Source organism: Megalops cyprinoides, chromosome 16 (genome assembly GCF_013368585.1).
Source record: "Megalops cyprinoides isolate fMegCyp1 chromosome 16, fMegCyp1.pri, whole genome shotgun sequence".
Classification (NCBI taxonomy): domain Eukaryota; kingdom Metazoa; phylum Chordata; class Actinopteri; order Elopiformes; family Megalopidae; genus Megalops; species Megalops cyprinoides.
In genome coordinates, this window is record NC_050598.1 from 11,561,433 (window position 1) to 11,577,835 (window position 16,403).

The 16,403-nt window shown below is 43.3% G+C and overlaps 1 protein-coding gene across 3 annotated transcripts; it reads right to left on the minus strand.

Moving 5' to 3' along the window:
* Positions 1-1,442: 1,442 nt before the first annotated feature.
* Positions 1,443-15,467, minus strand: LOC118791461 (polypeptide N-acetylgalactosaminyltransferase 10-like). 3 transcript variants are annotated; one of them, XM_036548829.1, is made up of 14 exons: positions 15,276-15,467; positions 13,022-13,034; positions 11,642-11,684; positions 10,513-10,579; positions 10,305-10,443; positions 9,238-9,404; positions 7,259-7,444; positions 6,602-6,785; positions 4,966-5,083; positions 4,269-4,376; positions 3,012-3,233; positions 2,512-2,628; positions 2,048-2,197; positions 1,443-1,607 (listed from the first exon to the last, which is right to left on the minus strand). In XM_036548829.1, exons 1-14 carry the CDS (start codon positions 15,415-15,417, stop codon positions 1,443-1,445), a joined length of 1,821 nt encoding a protein of 606 aa, XP_036404722.1. In that variant the 5' UTR covers positions 15,418-15,467. The 3 variants fall into 3 exon arrangements, with proteins under 3 accessions (XP_036404722.1, XP_036404721.1, XP_036404720.1); XM_036548828.1 differs by lacking the exons at positions 11,642-11,684; positions 13,022-13,034 and having other exon boundaries at positions 15,256-15,467; XM_036548827.1 differs by lacking the exons at positions 11,642-11,684; positions 13,022-13,034 and having other exon boundaries at positions 10,513-10,618; positions 15,256-15,467.
* Between the last annotated feature and the right edge of the window lie 936 nt (positions 15,468-16,403).

Below are 16,403 nucleotides of genomic sequence, written 5' to 3' on the forward strand. Positions count from 1 at the left end.
TTTCCATTTACTATATTTACAAAAGACAAATCTCATTCCATCAGCCTCACTTCAAACAGGTCAACTGTAGCTGCTTAATTGTAATTGTCTGTGCTTGGACCAGCTATCTGTTAAAGAGCCACACCTGTCTTGATTTGCAGTTAAATACCGGTGTGGCTGGAGAGCTGTGTGTTTTTGAAAATGACTTATTTGTTAGTTGATACAATTTTCTCTTTTTCTTGATGTTTATTTATGGTGCATCAGCCAGCATTATTACAGGACCCCATTCAGCCTGGAAGTCCCATCTCAGCTATCCAACCAGGAAAATGTGCATCTAAAATGTTTGTAATGCCAACATGAACAAATATTTCATATATGACTATAATGAAAAAAAAAAAAACAGAGTTAAAGTCCTGGGAAAGTTGTGTGGAAGGTTGGCGGCCTCTTTTGTTGTGGTGTGGTAAGGCACTATGATTTAATTCAAGTTTATCTGAAGTGCCTCTGTGGTATAATCTCCTCTCAGACTCCTAAATGGTGCTGTCCATCAGCGATCTGTTTAGACAGACTAGTGTGCTGTCTCAACACCCAACGCCCCTGACTCCAGAGCAACTCACTGGTTCTGGCTCTTTTGAAAAAGCTGATCTTTCAGAGAAGCATCTTTCCTGAAGAAGATCAGGCATCTTTGCCATTATACAAAGAGGTCAGAACAGAATGGTTTACCCTAGAACAGGGGTGTCCAAACCTCTCCTGGAGGACCACTAGTCCTGCATATTTTAGATCTCTCCCTGCTCCAACACAGCTGATTCAAATGATCAGTTTGTTATTCAGCAGCTTCAGGAGTTCATAACGAGTTTATCATTTGAATCAGCTGTGTTGGAGCAGGGAGAGATCTAAAACATGCAGGACAAGTGGCCCTCCAGGAGAGGTTTGGACACCCCTGCCCTAGAACATCACTGAGGGTGACCTGGTTCCAGAGCTACACAGTATGAGACAGGGCTCTCTTCTAACCTTTTAGCACTATGTGTTACGCTTAATGCTTTTGTCTCAAATTCAGACTCACTGATTAGCATTTGTCATTAAATCACTGGGCAAGTGCCCCAGGAGGTAGGCAGACAGTTGTGCAAAGCAACAGGCCCACTGCTGTTTCTGATACCATTTTGGAAAAAGGGCAGAATAGAGATGCAGAATTCAGTTAAGACACCTGCAAAAAGAATGGCTTCACACCAAATCCTTTGGGAGCTAAAATTCACATTGGTGAAGAAGCATCGGACAGGATCCTGGCCATGAGTACAGTTACTTCACATTTGAAAGCATTTTTTGGCATAAACTCTGGTCTTCCCTTTCAACATAAAGCATGACCTGTCATGCAGCCTCCTCATATGCAAAGGACTATGAAAGAATAACCTTGGTCCACTCCATATTACAGTAAATCCATCTCTGAAGACATTGCCTCAGTGCTGTCCTCAGCTTGTGTCAAGGCTGAACTGCTCCAGGATGCTACTGTTCGTTTTTTCAAATATCCACTTCTGGGAGGGGGAGTTGGGGTCACAAGAGTTCATGAAGATTGTTCTGTCTGTGCTGCTGCAGTCCATGCAGCTGTTAGTGCTGGGATGAAACAGACTCTTATCCTGAGGAGAGAAACAACATGTGACATCATTACTCCTGTAAAGATCACTGAGAAATGGGGCTGAGCAATACTCCAACTGTAGCGTTCCACTGTCTACAATCTCAATTTGGTTGTCAACATGAGAATACTTTCCTGCTAATATTGCTGTATTCTTCATGTCATTTGCTGTATTCTTCAAGTCAGAGGTCGGAGGTTAAGCAGTCTGTCATACTGTGAGAAGTTGTGGAGTTTCTCCCCCTTTTCCCCCATAACTTTGGAGTTTGGAGTATTTTTCACACTACAAGTCCCACAATGCACCAGGAGAGCAAATGACACTGCTCAGACTCAAACCTGGGTGCAAGTGCTTTAGCCTACTGAGCAATGCAAAAAAAGTGTTTAAAGTGTGACCCTGCAGTTGTACTGAAATGCAGAGCAGCAGGGTGGGGACAAAGGTGACCTCACCTGTCTGTACTTCCACAGTTGGTTGCCCCGCATGCCGTGACAGTCATACAGTGTGACAGGACTGCTGGGTGAGGTGGCATCCAAACACACCCTCTTAGTGTGCAGGGGGTCGCCCAGCCGCACATCCTGCCTCCAGCCAAGGGTAAACACCTGCAATTCCCAAAACATCCATCATTCCTTTATCACCCAAACCACACCATCCACAGAGCCCTCTGTAACACCACAGCAACAAGACAAGAACACTGGCTAGTTGGAATGGGAGCGCAGCCATTCTCTGAATAGATGATTTCATCTTGAGCTGGAATTTACCCGCAGTGTTTGACAGCCTGGTGGTAAAATGATCTTAATTTAATACAAGAGGTTTGATGTTGTTGACACTTTTCCCATAGGCATTTTTAATCCAGACAAAATTTGGGAAAAATACCATCAGACTGAATTCTTAGTTTGGCCCCGCCCCTGCTCACCTGCCCATGGCTCCGCCCCATCTCTCCCCGCCCCTTCAGACAGGTCTCCAGCCGTAGGACAGAGCCTGAGGAGAGGTGTTTGGCCTCGATGCACATGCCACTGTTTGCGCTACGCAGCTACAACAAAATGACAGACCAATGAGCACACAGCTTTCATTACATTACATTATTGGCATTTAGGTTACAGTTTTTTACATTTTACACATTTATACAGCTGGATATTTACTGAGGAAAATCTGAGGTAAGTACCTTGCCCAAGGATACAGCAGCAGTGCCCCAACGGGGAATCAAAGTGGCAACCATTTCGATTACAAGGCTTGCTCCTTACCACTATGTTACACTGCCGCCCCAGTTTTCATAGCACATGCAACTACACATCTGAGGCAAGCACACACATGCAGGAACGTGTGAATAATGATACATGTGTGTCAATATGCACACACCTGTATGTTCCCACCACTCTCTCTCTCTCTCTCTCTCTCTCTCACACACACACACACCTCCCCCCAGGCTGCTGCAGGTGGCTCGGTGGGGGGGTAGTGTCGGGGTAGGTCCCAGGCCACCTCGGTCATAAACCAGCTGAAGCTCCTGCAGCCCAGAGAGTTGCGCAGCTCCCGCTGGGCAGTCACGTCTCCGGCGGCCAGGTGTCTGTACTCCGGCCGCCGCTGGTACACGTGCTCGGCATACTCGTCCATCCAAACCTCCGCCACACGCTTCAGGTTCTGATCTCAGCTCAGTGACAGAGGACGCCAACATCAACTTTCAGACAAACAGTACCTGAAGCTACTCACTGAGAACAGTTTTCTCAGCGTTACGAGAACATCACATATTTCCTAGGATGTTATTCTTAAAAATATTGTTTTATAAGTCCAAAACATGACATAAAACATCAGACAATCATACCAAGCAATACTAGACCAAGAGGGAACCCCCTGGCACCATTATTACTGCTGTTTTCAAAATTTTTTTTAGACTGATAAAACTTCCTCACAAAGTAAAAGTCTGATTTCAATAACTCTGGAGGGATGAAAAAAAGATACCCATTTCTTTTACATTCTGCAAAGCTTGACAACAACATATACATTTTTTTAATAAAAGACATAATGAAAATTGATGAATGTTCACTCCCTATTTTATGGCTGTCCTTAGCTCATCCAGACAGATAATATATGAGAGTCTGGCATTATCGGCCCACAGTCTACAGCTGAACGAACACTTAAAAACTGTGGATCAATACAGCAAATCAAAGCCACATATCTGGTGGGCTTTCAAGCACATAAATAGAGTGGATTTGCAAACACCTCGATCAGGCGTCCCAATAAAATCGGGACAGTCCTGATTTATGAGCGTCTGTCCTGTGTCCTTATAGGGAGGCAGTCACAATTAGTCCTGATATTTAGGGCAGTTCAAAATGTGCCCTTATCACATTTAAAAAATTATTCTATTGCTGCTATTCCCTGTTGGTAATGCAGTGCTTTACATGTCACATACATGACCCACAGGTTCAGCCACTGTGTTCGAAGTGGAGCCCTGGTTTAACCCAGGGGAAGTGCATAGATTCACAAGAATAGCCAGAGAATACTGTGACCATGTTGGAATGGAGACAATGGCACTGTGTCACTCACAGAGCTTAGGTATTAACAGTAGGTACTGTGTTGGCTCTGGGTGTGGAGATCACTCACTGAGCCAGTTTATTACAGGTAGGATGTGTTTATGTGTATATGTGTGTGTTGAGGGGGGGTGGTATAGTCTCTCACCCTGGCCAGGCTCACGCCTCCTGGGACCTTATATGGGACATATTTTCTGTAGATGTGACCCACCCTAGAGCATGGGATGTCTTCCATACGCCCCCCACACATCCATACCTGGGATAGAGAGAGAGAGAGAGAGAAAGAAAGCTTTTGTCGTTCCACTCTTCAGTCTGGGCTGTTCGTGTAGAAGGGAGGGGGTGGCTATGTATATGTTTTTTTTTTTTTTACTTTAACACAAGTAGCTTGGACTGATATTAAAATACTGACAGTTGGGGATGTCATTCTGTTCTGTAAGATCCTGAAAGATCTTGAATCTCATTTTTATTTTGAGATGATTTGGAAAATAAAATGAAAATTTACTAATTAAATGTTATTTTTTGTTGTAACACTGATACTAATAATCCAATACTCTAATAAAGTGGACTGCCTTTGGAAATGAGATGAGTACAGATTGAGCTAGACTGAGACACACTAGTGACTGGGATAGACTAAAATAGACTAGTCCAAAGAGAAGTGCCTGGCAGTTGATTTCTGATGTATGTGCACTACTGGAATAATCGCAAAAACACCATTCAGTTACATTAGAGAATTCCTGCAGCAGCTGCTCTGGGATCAGGATTTGTGAGAAGGGAAATCCTTTGCAATTTCAACAATATAACCTAAAAATGCCACAGGTGCCATCACTGCCCCCTTACTCCCCTACCTTAAAGGAGATCTCAAACTGCTCTCCTCCCCAGATCTCCAGCCCTGTGTCATATCCTCCCAGCTCCCAGAACCACTTCCTGTCCACAGCAAAGAGCCCGCCTGCCATCACGGGAGACCTGCAATGTCACCAACTTAAAAACAGTCCTCTGGTAACAGACAAAGGTGCTGGCTTTACACTCTGATCCTGGACATGCTACTGCTGTCATTAAAACCTCCTACACTCAGGAAGGCCTCCTGAGGGGTGCTAGAGAACTGCATTTTGACATCCTGCATAAGTGAAGGCTTATAAGATGGTGAATAAAGCACCCCCGTTCAAAGCCCCAGAGTTAAGTATTAAGTAAGTGTTTCGTACTTTTTGAGAAATGAGAGCTTCTTTCTGGGAAGTCCCTGAAAATCCCTTCATGAATGGGACACAATGGCACGGCCTGTAGTTCCAGTGACTCACACATTCAAATCAAGCATTGAATTTGAAATTTTGAGATCTTAAGCATACTGAACGAATAATGAAATTCAAGCACATATGTATATTCTCCATACATGGTCTCCTTAATTTGTAATATTTTGTCAGGGTTTACAGGTGTAACTAGCATGATGTTATTGATCAATTGGTGAAGCTCATTTCTGCCATTCATAGACTATCCCCCCCGGATTGTGACACGTGTAACTAAATCAATATCAGAGCTTTAACTTGGCAAAATGGTGGTACACAAAAAAGAGCAGACAATATGAATATGAGAGAAAATTAAACAGTGACCAGTAACTGAACAAATAGTGATCAAGTTTAAACAACATGCCTGCCACTTACATACACACACAGTGCACCCACATGGTAATTTGATAACAAAATTCACAAAATGAGTAACAAAATGACAAAATGAGTACAAATTCATCTTTGTAGCATGTAATAGAGAATATGTAGAATAAATATAATATAATTAGCTTCTTCTCAATATGAAAATATCTAGACACATTCCTTGAGAGATCCAGTGGTTTTTAATGAGATGGGAAGAACTAATTTTCCGCAAATGCAGACAGGATTAGCAACACTGACACAAAGCACACTGATTGACATCTTATTACTGCGAAGCTTCTTGGTGTGATCACCTTGGAACAGAAATATAAAATAGTGTGGGCATTTGAGAGTGACAGCAACTGCTGTATGAGGTCATTTTTGGGTTAAGTGTCCATTAAACAGCATATCATAGCATCTTTGCCTATGCTGCCATGGTTACCACGCCAGTGAAATTAAATAAAAGGACACAGATACACATAGAAAAGCCATAAACCTACCAGCAACACCAAAAATGTAACATAGGTGGCGATAAAGAGTCATATTATACAAACATTCATGAAATAGTATGTTAAACCACAATTATTAATGCAGGGGCTTTTATACCACTGTTCTACATCCTACTGTACTGCCCTGCTCTCTTGAAATTGGATTTAGTTTAAACATAAACATTCAAATTCTCATTTCTTATTACAATAACACATGTATTCACAGTTCCACTGTTCACTAAAGCCTAAAGTAGATAAAAAGAATTGTTTTGGAAGGAAGCAGAATTCATTACTTTGTCAGTCAGCTAACAGCGTTGCCGCGGTGTTGTGAGAGCGCTATGTGCCTGGGTACCCACTCAAAGGGCTGGCTGGGGTCCTCCCTCTGCAGCTCTGGTGGGATGGGCAGCCGCTTGTAGTACAGCTCCCAGTCGAAGGCCCCTCTCATGGCATCGCCCGCCTGTGTCTCATAGCCGAAGTTGTCGTGGTCGATCACGTCGATCATCGGGCACGCGATGGTCTTGCGATTCTGAGAAATTTGATCTGGGGGTGATCAGGGGAGTACTGCTCTTAGAAACAGCTGGCCTCGTTCCTCTCATTCCCCCCTTTTTGACTTCCTCAACCTCCCTTTACGGCACCTTGGGTTATTCTCCAAAAATAATTAATTGATTGATTAGTCTTGCAAGCACCTTAGGGAGTATTGTTTGTTGTGTTTTTGTCCAACCAAGCACATTCGCTGGGTTTGATGTTAAAATATATACAGGCTTCTTCCGCAACACTTAAAATGAATGTTAATCTCCAACACAACAGGAAAATAAGGTGGACAACATGTGTTGATCATTTTCCAGCACTAGGTGCCTTTTAGTCATTTATGCATATGGATGATATAAACCACAATGCAATTACATAAATGAAATAATGGGTATGTTTCAGGAAAAAGACTTATGCCCTCACTGGTCTTTTCATTTTAAAGGGGGGGTCACAGGTCAGTCGCTATCAGGCTCCTGGATACAGACCTAGGAGAGGGGGCAGCCAGTTGACGTTGGCTTCGCAGTGAGAGTCCAGGAAGGTGAGGACCTCTCCGGTGGCAGCCAACGCCCCCATCAGCCTGGTTCTGATGAGCCCCTCCCTCTTCCTGGTGCGCAGGATTCGCACCTTTGGAAAGCGAGCCACATACTGCTCCAAGGAGGTCTTCAGATGTTCTGGGGGAACATGAAAGAGAACGTGCGTGTGATACATTCCCTAGTTCTTCCTTCCGTGGGGTGAGTAAAAGTAAGGAATGCAGACATAATGTGGTTCTCTTTTACAAATATGCTGTGCGTTTTATAGATGTCCTACAACACACAAAAGCAGAAACACTGGGCCATTTTGTCTTTCTTCTGCATTGCGGGTCGCAAAGATTTCTGTGTTTTTGAGGAAACATCCATTATTTTGACTTTTTTCTGGATGATATTGGATGCCTCACTATGAGCTGTGGTTCTTATCCTTAAGGCACAAACTGATCACAGTCAAAACCAAATTGAATGAGGAATGAACAACGAGGCCTATTCAGCTAATTCAATGACAACCAAACTCTAGCCAGACTCGTCAAACCAAGAGAACAACAGGCTTCTGACTGCCACACAATAGCTGACAGATTTCCAATATAATCCAGCTTTCAAATGCTCTGACCATTATGAGGCATCAAAGAGAAATGCATTTTCCCCTGATTGAGTTTATAAACCATGTCGTCTGGTGCGAAGCGAGTCCAGGCGAGTCGATGAATGCCCCATTAAACCAGGGACAAACAGCATATTTGCTTCTCCTTTCACCATCCTTCTTCCTTTTTCCGATGCCATCACCCGGCATCTCACAGGTGTGATAATGCTACTCTCGGCCCACACTGCTGTCAGAACGCAGTGGCAACGGGGTCAGAGCATGTTCACACCGTCACATACATCTTAAGCATCTCCGGAGATAAACAGGATGTGCTGTGTCTTGCAACCTGGGATGTTACACACAATATAACACAGAGGAAATACGATATCATACCAAATACCATGGAAAAATTACCATAGTCATGACTACTTTGGAAGAATGGCTTTTAAATTGTCACATTTGAGGTTCTACATATTCGGAACTGAGAGGGGTGTGTAACTGCTCACAGCACACCAATCATGTATGAATAATGAGGCCTAATGTGGGAGGCTGAAAAATGACAGGAGACCCAGTGTGGGGTGGTGGTGGGGGGAAGGGGCTAAGCAGAAAGAAGACAGGAAAGGAGTCTGACCACTCAGATCAGGAGCAGGTCTGACAGGCTGCATGGTGATACCCTGGGGACAGGGGACACAAACACAGAGGACTCTTCAACACCTTTCATTTTCAACATCTATGTTTATTCTCTGTGTAACATCCTCAGGCGTACAGCTGCACATGTGCATAGTGGCATGGAATTCTTCTTAATAGCTTTGGCTAAAAATATTTAAAGGAACTAACCTACAGTTCCACTATACACAGCACTATAGACATCAGACCTGCAGTAATGACTGGCTGCAGGACCTGTATGCTCCTATGAGAAAGGGCACAGCACTCACCAGTCAATGAACACTCCAAAGAATGGAATGTACTTCTCACTCCAATGAATAAATGAACGATTTTTTGATGTTCAGACTACCACTGGAACAGCTCATTTTTTTAAAAGAACATGTCTAATTTTACTGATTTTGTTCCATTTGATCGACTGTTTTACTGATGTACATTTCCTGGAGAAAGCAATTCCTTCTTTTTGCAGAAAAACTCCTTAGGGTTTGTTTACTTGTATGACTCAGAGAAAATCTGACGCTTTTGGCTATGTAGCTTTAGAGGTTTCCTTAGGGTCAGACACTGAACCATGTCTAAACTCTCTATAGTTTCAGATCACTGTGTTTATTGGATGAAAGGTACCTTGCCCAAGGGTACAACAGCAGTGCCCCAGCAGGGCACTAACGCGAATCTAACGCGGACAGCTGGTCCATACCTTTGTCGCTGAAGTCGTCCACAAGGAGGACCTCGGCGACGAGTTCGGGCGGCGATCGGTTGAGGACGCTGTGGACAGTGCGGAGCAGGGTCGACCAGCCCTCGTTGTGGAAGGGGATGATGACGCTGGTGTTGGGGAGCCTCTCCGCGTACAGCTTCCGCCTGCAGCTGCCACACAACACCACACACACCACCGTCAGAGCGTCTACGGCGCTGTTCCAGCCGGGGGTCGCTATAGCACAGCTTCCCCTGCCTTGATCTCGTTACCTTCCGCAGACACTCTTATCTAGAGTTACTTCCAGCACGCGAGAACAGACGCGTATCCGTCCGAGTTATATGAGATATATAATGAGATATGAGATACATCAATTTCAGCATAAATTTCCTCAGGGGCTGTGTGTCGATCCATCAGTGGCCATGGCATTGTGAGTGGAAACACCAGATAAACAACCCGCTGCCTTGTCGAATTACACCCTGTCAATCATGTGGACTAGGCAAGGCCACAGGGTGTATCCGCAGCTGATTGGTGTGTGCCACAGAGATGGGCCACCATGCCTGATAGTCACTGACGCACAGAAATAAACAGAGACCCAAATCGAAACCAGAGTTCACAGCGATGTTCTGAAATATTTCACCCACTACACTCCAGGGCAGCAGGAAAGTCACTGCTGTGGTTGTCGCGGTCAGCCATGCACCACAGCTGCACCACCACTGCAGACAAAGAGGGGATTTCCTCTCATTTCAGGCAAATGAGATAAAATACAGGTTTCAGAAAACAATGGGATCGTCCAAAATTAGCAGACAAACGAAGCCTTTCCTCAAAAATGGATTCATTCTTTCTGCCAGATTATTTTGGCACGGTATGGAAGAAGTTTTTTTACCAGAGCCATATGAAAGTGTTGCTCTCTTCCTGGCCTGGGCTCAGCAGTTACACCAAAGCTTCAACATGATAGGACAGGGAGGTGTTCACATCTGCCTCGTGCTACCAGGGCGTAAACACATGTGTAAAACTAATGGGAGAGGAAGGATTCACGTGTAAGTTAAATCTGAGCAGCCCAGAGCACTTACTTTGCATGTCGTATGTCAGGTAGGGAGCGGTTGAGCGAGATCCTGTTGCTCACGTAGATGTTGAAGCCGTTCTCCCTGTAGGCCTGGTTGACGCGGTCGCTGCCGGTAAGCGGGAAGGGTTTCCCTTGCTCTCCGTTGCCTTAAGAGTGACCACAGACAAGGTTATAGACAGAGGCACGCTGGCAGCGCACCTGACGGCAGGGCGTACCTGAGCGAGCGGCGTCTCTCCAGATGGCGTCGTAGTCGTGCCAGTCCTTCCGCCTCGGGTCACCGGGCTCCACCGCAGCAACCCACTGGGCCCTCGTGGCTCCACCCTGCACGTGCACATAGACACACTGCAAGGTGTAGAACTCTCATACCAACTGACATGTGTCAGACAGTGCGTCACTCTGTGTGTGTCTACGTATTATATATCATATTATGTTATACTATATTCACAGTACCAGTCAAAACTTTGGACACATCTACTTAAGATAATGGGAAACATGTATTCAAAGACATTTTGATCTGACAACTTACGCTTCAATGTTTGAAATTTGTTTCTTAGACCAATATAAATAGTGAAGTTGATGCCTATGTATGAATTTAAGAAATTAATTAAAAATTAAATTTAAAATATTTTTTGGCTACTTTGAAGAGCCTAAAATATAAGATAGTTTTGATTTGTTTAACACTTTTTTGGTCACTGCATAATTCCATTTATGCTATTTCATAGTTTTGATGTGTTTACTATTATTTTGAAATGTGGGAAATAGTAAAAATAAAGAAAAACCCTTCCATTCAGTTGATTGAATGTAGCACCAATAAAGCTGACAATAAAATCTCTCTGAATCTCTGAATCTGAATCTCTGAATTTAAATAATAGTTGCACTTATTTATACATGCACTGTACTTTATTTCAGCTACTTCTCTTTGTGTTTTCCTGGATAAGGGTGATAATTAAGCAAACAACTGAAAACACTTAAATGCTGCTTTAGCCTCTTGTGGAAAAAAACATCTATTTAAGTTCACTGAGAAGAGAAACAAGTTCTTCATCTTTGTGCGGTTTTATTTATTTATTTTCAGGCTCATTAAGAAGTTCAGTTCAGTTGTATTAGGGATGAGAGGAGCCTCTGAGTACTCTGGTTGCCAAAATCAAGAAGGACAGGTAGGACAGTTCTATACCAAATAGAATCCAGTAAAATCAGTCACCCTACAACAGCAAAGATACACACACTCTCCTGAATACTGCGCTTGTCCGATGTTTAAGGATTACGACAAACCCAGGCCTTCTAGGTGGGCCTGAAACAGATACCGAACACAACACATAATGATATACATTGCAATGGTAATTGTACAATGAACAATGTTGCTTGTTTTCCAGGGAGCAGCTCTGGCTGCCTTTCCAGATGTTTCATGTGGATTACATTTACATTTTGATCAGAGCACTACAGCAAAAAAGCTACCCAACTGGAACTTGTCATTAGTAAACCTCCCCATACAAAAATGAGAAGGCCGGTGGGCAGAGGCATACAGAAGGTTTGGTTCTAATGAGGATGTCCCAGTCCTGATGAGAACTGTAATGGCCGGCCCTCCCAGATGGATCCTGCTCTCTGAGGTATGGGATCACTTTCCGTAGTCATATTGCTCACTAAATTCCTGTCCAAATCCCAAATATGAGGGAGCACACCAGGATCAGTCTATTTTATTCTCTGGAGGGGGCCCCAAAGCAGCATGCCCACTGCTATATTTTCACCTGGACGAGGATGGTGGGGGGGGGTCAGTGGTAACAAACTTTTTTTTTTCTTTCATCTAAGATAAATCAAACATGTGAATGAAGTTTATCTCTGTCTGCAGGAGCTGCTCAGTTGGTCTGCACTGCCATACACTGAGACTGCACTCAGCGCAGAACTTCATAGCCACAAATGAGAATAACTGCAGAGAGTTAGAGTTTCAGAGAGTAATGGGGGCAGGAGAGGGGGGGTGAGCCTCATCCACAGTAACCCCACCACATTCTCTTGCAACCAGTGAGACAGAACAGTCTCACATCTGTATTCAAGACATTCAAACAGACATCTGAATAGACGACACATTTATTACCCGCAGCTTGTGTTAGAAACGACATCCTACACCGCAAGCTTCAATTTAGCTTAAATGCCAAAAGCCAAGAAAATAAAAAATCTTTTCACCTGGTTGGGTGAGTTTTAATTAACTTTATTGTACCTCAGAATGGGCCATTCTTCTGATGGCTGTCTGCAACAGACTGCCCCCCCCCTTGTTCTCCCGCTTTCAGTCTTGCTCACTCACACCCCCTCTCCTTATCAGAGCAAAGATGCGTTCTGTGACTCATCAAGCAAATGAAGTTTAATAAGCCATAAGGGGGAAAAGAGCAAACACAAAGACAATCACAATCAGCGGAAACTCAGGGGGATGCGCAGACCGACAGAGTGCATCGGAACAGAGCCACCGCATTACAGGCTTTCCGGTCACAAATGAGCTTTAAATGAGAGGGCTGGAGAGTGCTCCTAAAAAGATTACAGCCCACCCCTCTCAGTTCTCAGACCTCATTGCACATTAATATGAGAGTGCCTGATGGTGCTGCGAGAGCCAGTGATATCACTAACAGCAAGTTTTAATCCATCTACTTCAAACATTAAGAAGCATTCAGAACTCCAGACATAGTTCAAGAATTTACCCCCATGCTTTCTGTATGCGTATAGCAATGGTTTGTTTACCACACAGCTTCGTGGGCTCACTGAAAGAGTAGAGCTAAGGAAAAACACACAAAAGAAGTTATACAGCTCAGAGGAGCTGCAAATGACAAGCTGAAACAAATTAATTCACGCTTACTGGTCCGATCATTTACCTGGGTTTGAAACACATCAAATCTAAACTGAGGAAAAAAGTTTATTTGAAAATGCACCTCATGCAATTATCATAGGGCATTTTGCCACCAAGTTCAGTTGTACAGGGCACAAAATGGCATGGTTTGAAAAGGCTACCCTCAACTAAAAGGCTTGTGCTAAACACAAAAATAGAAACTTCTCAGACTTGCTACTGACACCAGACCACACATGATGCAGTTCTGTGATTACCGTCTGTATATAATGGTCAAGGACAAAAACAAACCTTCAATGCCCACAAGAAGCTTTTTCCCTTACAAAATAGCTTTCTTAGACTTCAACACAAGGATCACACAAATGCATGCACACACGCACACAGATGTGAGACATTGGACTGGTGACAACTTATGCGCTTCAGAAACCAAACTGAACAGGTTCAGTTGCAAAAGAGGATTAAATAAAGTGTTACTGAAAATGTTCTTTTTGTTTTTGTAGATATTGTCTTCTGCAGCAATTTGAACAGTAGGCTACTCCAACACACCTGTTAAGAGTTACACACGCTTTGATGTGTTTCCTTTAACCCATTACCTGGACATCTTTGCTCTAACCTTCTTTTCCTTGGTGTTTTCAAAGTTTTCATTCCATTACTGTATTAGTAGAGACATTTTTTCTTGTATTGTGTAATCACTGTTGACAGCCATACAGCTGATTAATAAATGTCTTTCATTCTTAGATGAAAATTACTGTTGGTTGCATGAGAAAGATGGGCATCTTTTTCTTAGCACCATAAAAACTACCAGTAATGCTGTTATATCACATTAACTGACAACTGTGAGATCAAAGACCGAGGTAGCTATATATTGAGGTAAATATTCTCTATCACACCCACTGTTCTGTATACTCTTTATTGCAGCACCTGCTGTAGCTCAGCATTTCCCAAACCTCTCCTGGAAGACCCCTTGTCCTGCATGTTTTAGATCTCTCCCTACTCCAACACAGCTGATTTAAATGATCAGTTTGTTATTAAGCAGCTTCAGGAGTTCATAACGGGTTGATCATTTGAATCAGCTGTGTTGGAGCAGGGAGAGATTTAAAATGTGCAGGACAAGAGGTCCTCTAGGACAGGTTTGGGAAACACTGCTGTAGCTAACTAGCACAGTTCAGACAAAATGAAATTGCCCTACAAGACTATTCAATCCCCATGAGAGAATATATTTCTAGATAAATCTTTGCCTTCAAATCATCACTCTTTGGCATCAGCAACTCTTTACTCCAAGTGAACACTTTGACATCTGCAAACCTTCAACGAAAGTTTGCACTTTGTGTCATCACTAAAGCGTTACTGAAGGATGGAGGGAGCAACGGAGGTGCTAAATTTTGCAAATCATTACAGTGACTGATCTAATCAGCCTGGTCGACCTCCATAATGTAATTTTCGATAGCGGTACCTGCCTGTATCTGTAATGAAATGTCCAAACTCTGAAGTGTGATTTATGGAGCCAATACTGTGCACAGCCTTTCTCTGATTTGGCATAGCCCAGAGAATCTTACTAACCATTCTGAAATCACCCTGTCCACACATGATGCGCACAGTACAATCCACATTATGCTTTGGCTTGATGAGAAAATGCAACAGCGTTACCTGCCGACACCGTAGATACGAATATGTCTCAACTGTCCGAGGATACTAAAACCAAAAACACTGATGATAGCCCATGTAAATTATCGCAGTGTTTGCACTGTGGCCAAGCAATCTGTTGCTTTCTACCGCACATTTTAAATTCACCAACCAAGTCTGACCGTAAAATTGTCCACTGAGGCACAGACATACGAATATCGGTGCATTGGATTAACTAGCTAGGCTGTTAAATAGTTGACTATAGGCAAATTGAGCCACATGGCATGATGGTGACAATCCTAGTGTGTTGGCTAAATATTCGGAAATTTGGCATAATGTGACCGCTATAATGACAGCGCGATAGCCACGATTGGCAATACAATTTGCACTTTGAAATGTCATTTCACTGGTAATCCCTGAATACACGCAACTGCACGACTACATTAAGAACTACACAGCAGACTCGCCGACTCTCTTAATTAAGGTATGGAACCTATACGATGATCCTTACCTGTATCACAGGGATAGCACCCGGTCGTTCGGATGATATTTCGGGTGAGTTCTCAAACGGTCGATCTCGGTATAAAGACCACAGACACATGTTAGAGAGGAGGAGAAGAACCACTACGAATAGTCCGGCGAACTGAAGCAGCTTTTTCTCTCTGCGTCTCATTTCTCTTCACATTGACATGTAAAAGACACTGAGGGCAGGCAGTACCTGCACATTTCATCTGACTCTGGTACCTCTGCACTGGAGACCAAACCACTTTCTGGATTAGGGGAGTCCACGGGGCTACAGCATCGTGAAAATAAAATCTACATCTTTTATTTTGTACTGTGAGAGAATACGTACAGTATTTGGTCTTCATATAGTGTCATGACCTTTTGGCAGGAAATATTGTTGGAATATATGTCTGAGACTGTTTTTTGCACGTTGGTAGCTCCTATTTAGCATGGGCCAAAATGGAACGGTTCATCTCTAGAACAAAGTTGCTTTGATAAAGTTTTAAAAACCTCACATCTGCCTTATCTGACAGTTGGAGTTGTCTGTGCAGTAGTATTCGTCAGCACCAGGATGCGAATTAAAACGGCTGCACAGAGACCTTGAAAACGGTGCGATTTTAGTCTGCGTCGCTCATCGTCATTTCAGAGCGTGTGCTCCCTGAGTTGAAATCAAGTAAAGATAGAACAAGATCACAATGTTTATTAAAGCGTGTGTTCATGTCTTTAATTAAAGTTGCCACGCAATTTAAGGATGGGGCAAAATAATAATGCGGTAAATATCTTTCAATGTTCTTAGTAAGCTTTCTGATTTAATTCAGTCCAAAGACAAGTTTCTCTTTACTATGAGCACATATTTCAGTCAGTCACAAAAGTATTCTTTTATTCTATGAGTTGAATTAATTGGTAGATTAATCTGATCTTTTAAACAATTACTTACATTGGTGTGTGCTCCTGCATATTTTGACATTTTGAAAGACATGCAATGCAAATGGAAACGATAGCTTTCTGTGCCAAGAATCAAGGGAATGACGCCTCGCTCTGCTGTGCCTTCTCAATAGAGCACTGATGAGGATGACACAGTGGGTTCTGTGACACACAGCCAGCTGCACTGTGAGTGTCCTGGGGATAACTGCGAGCAGTCTCTCTCACACAGAT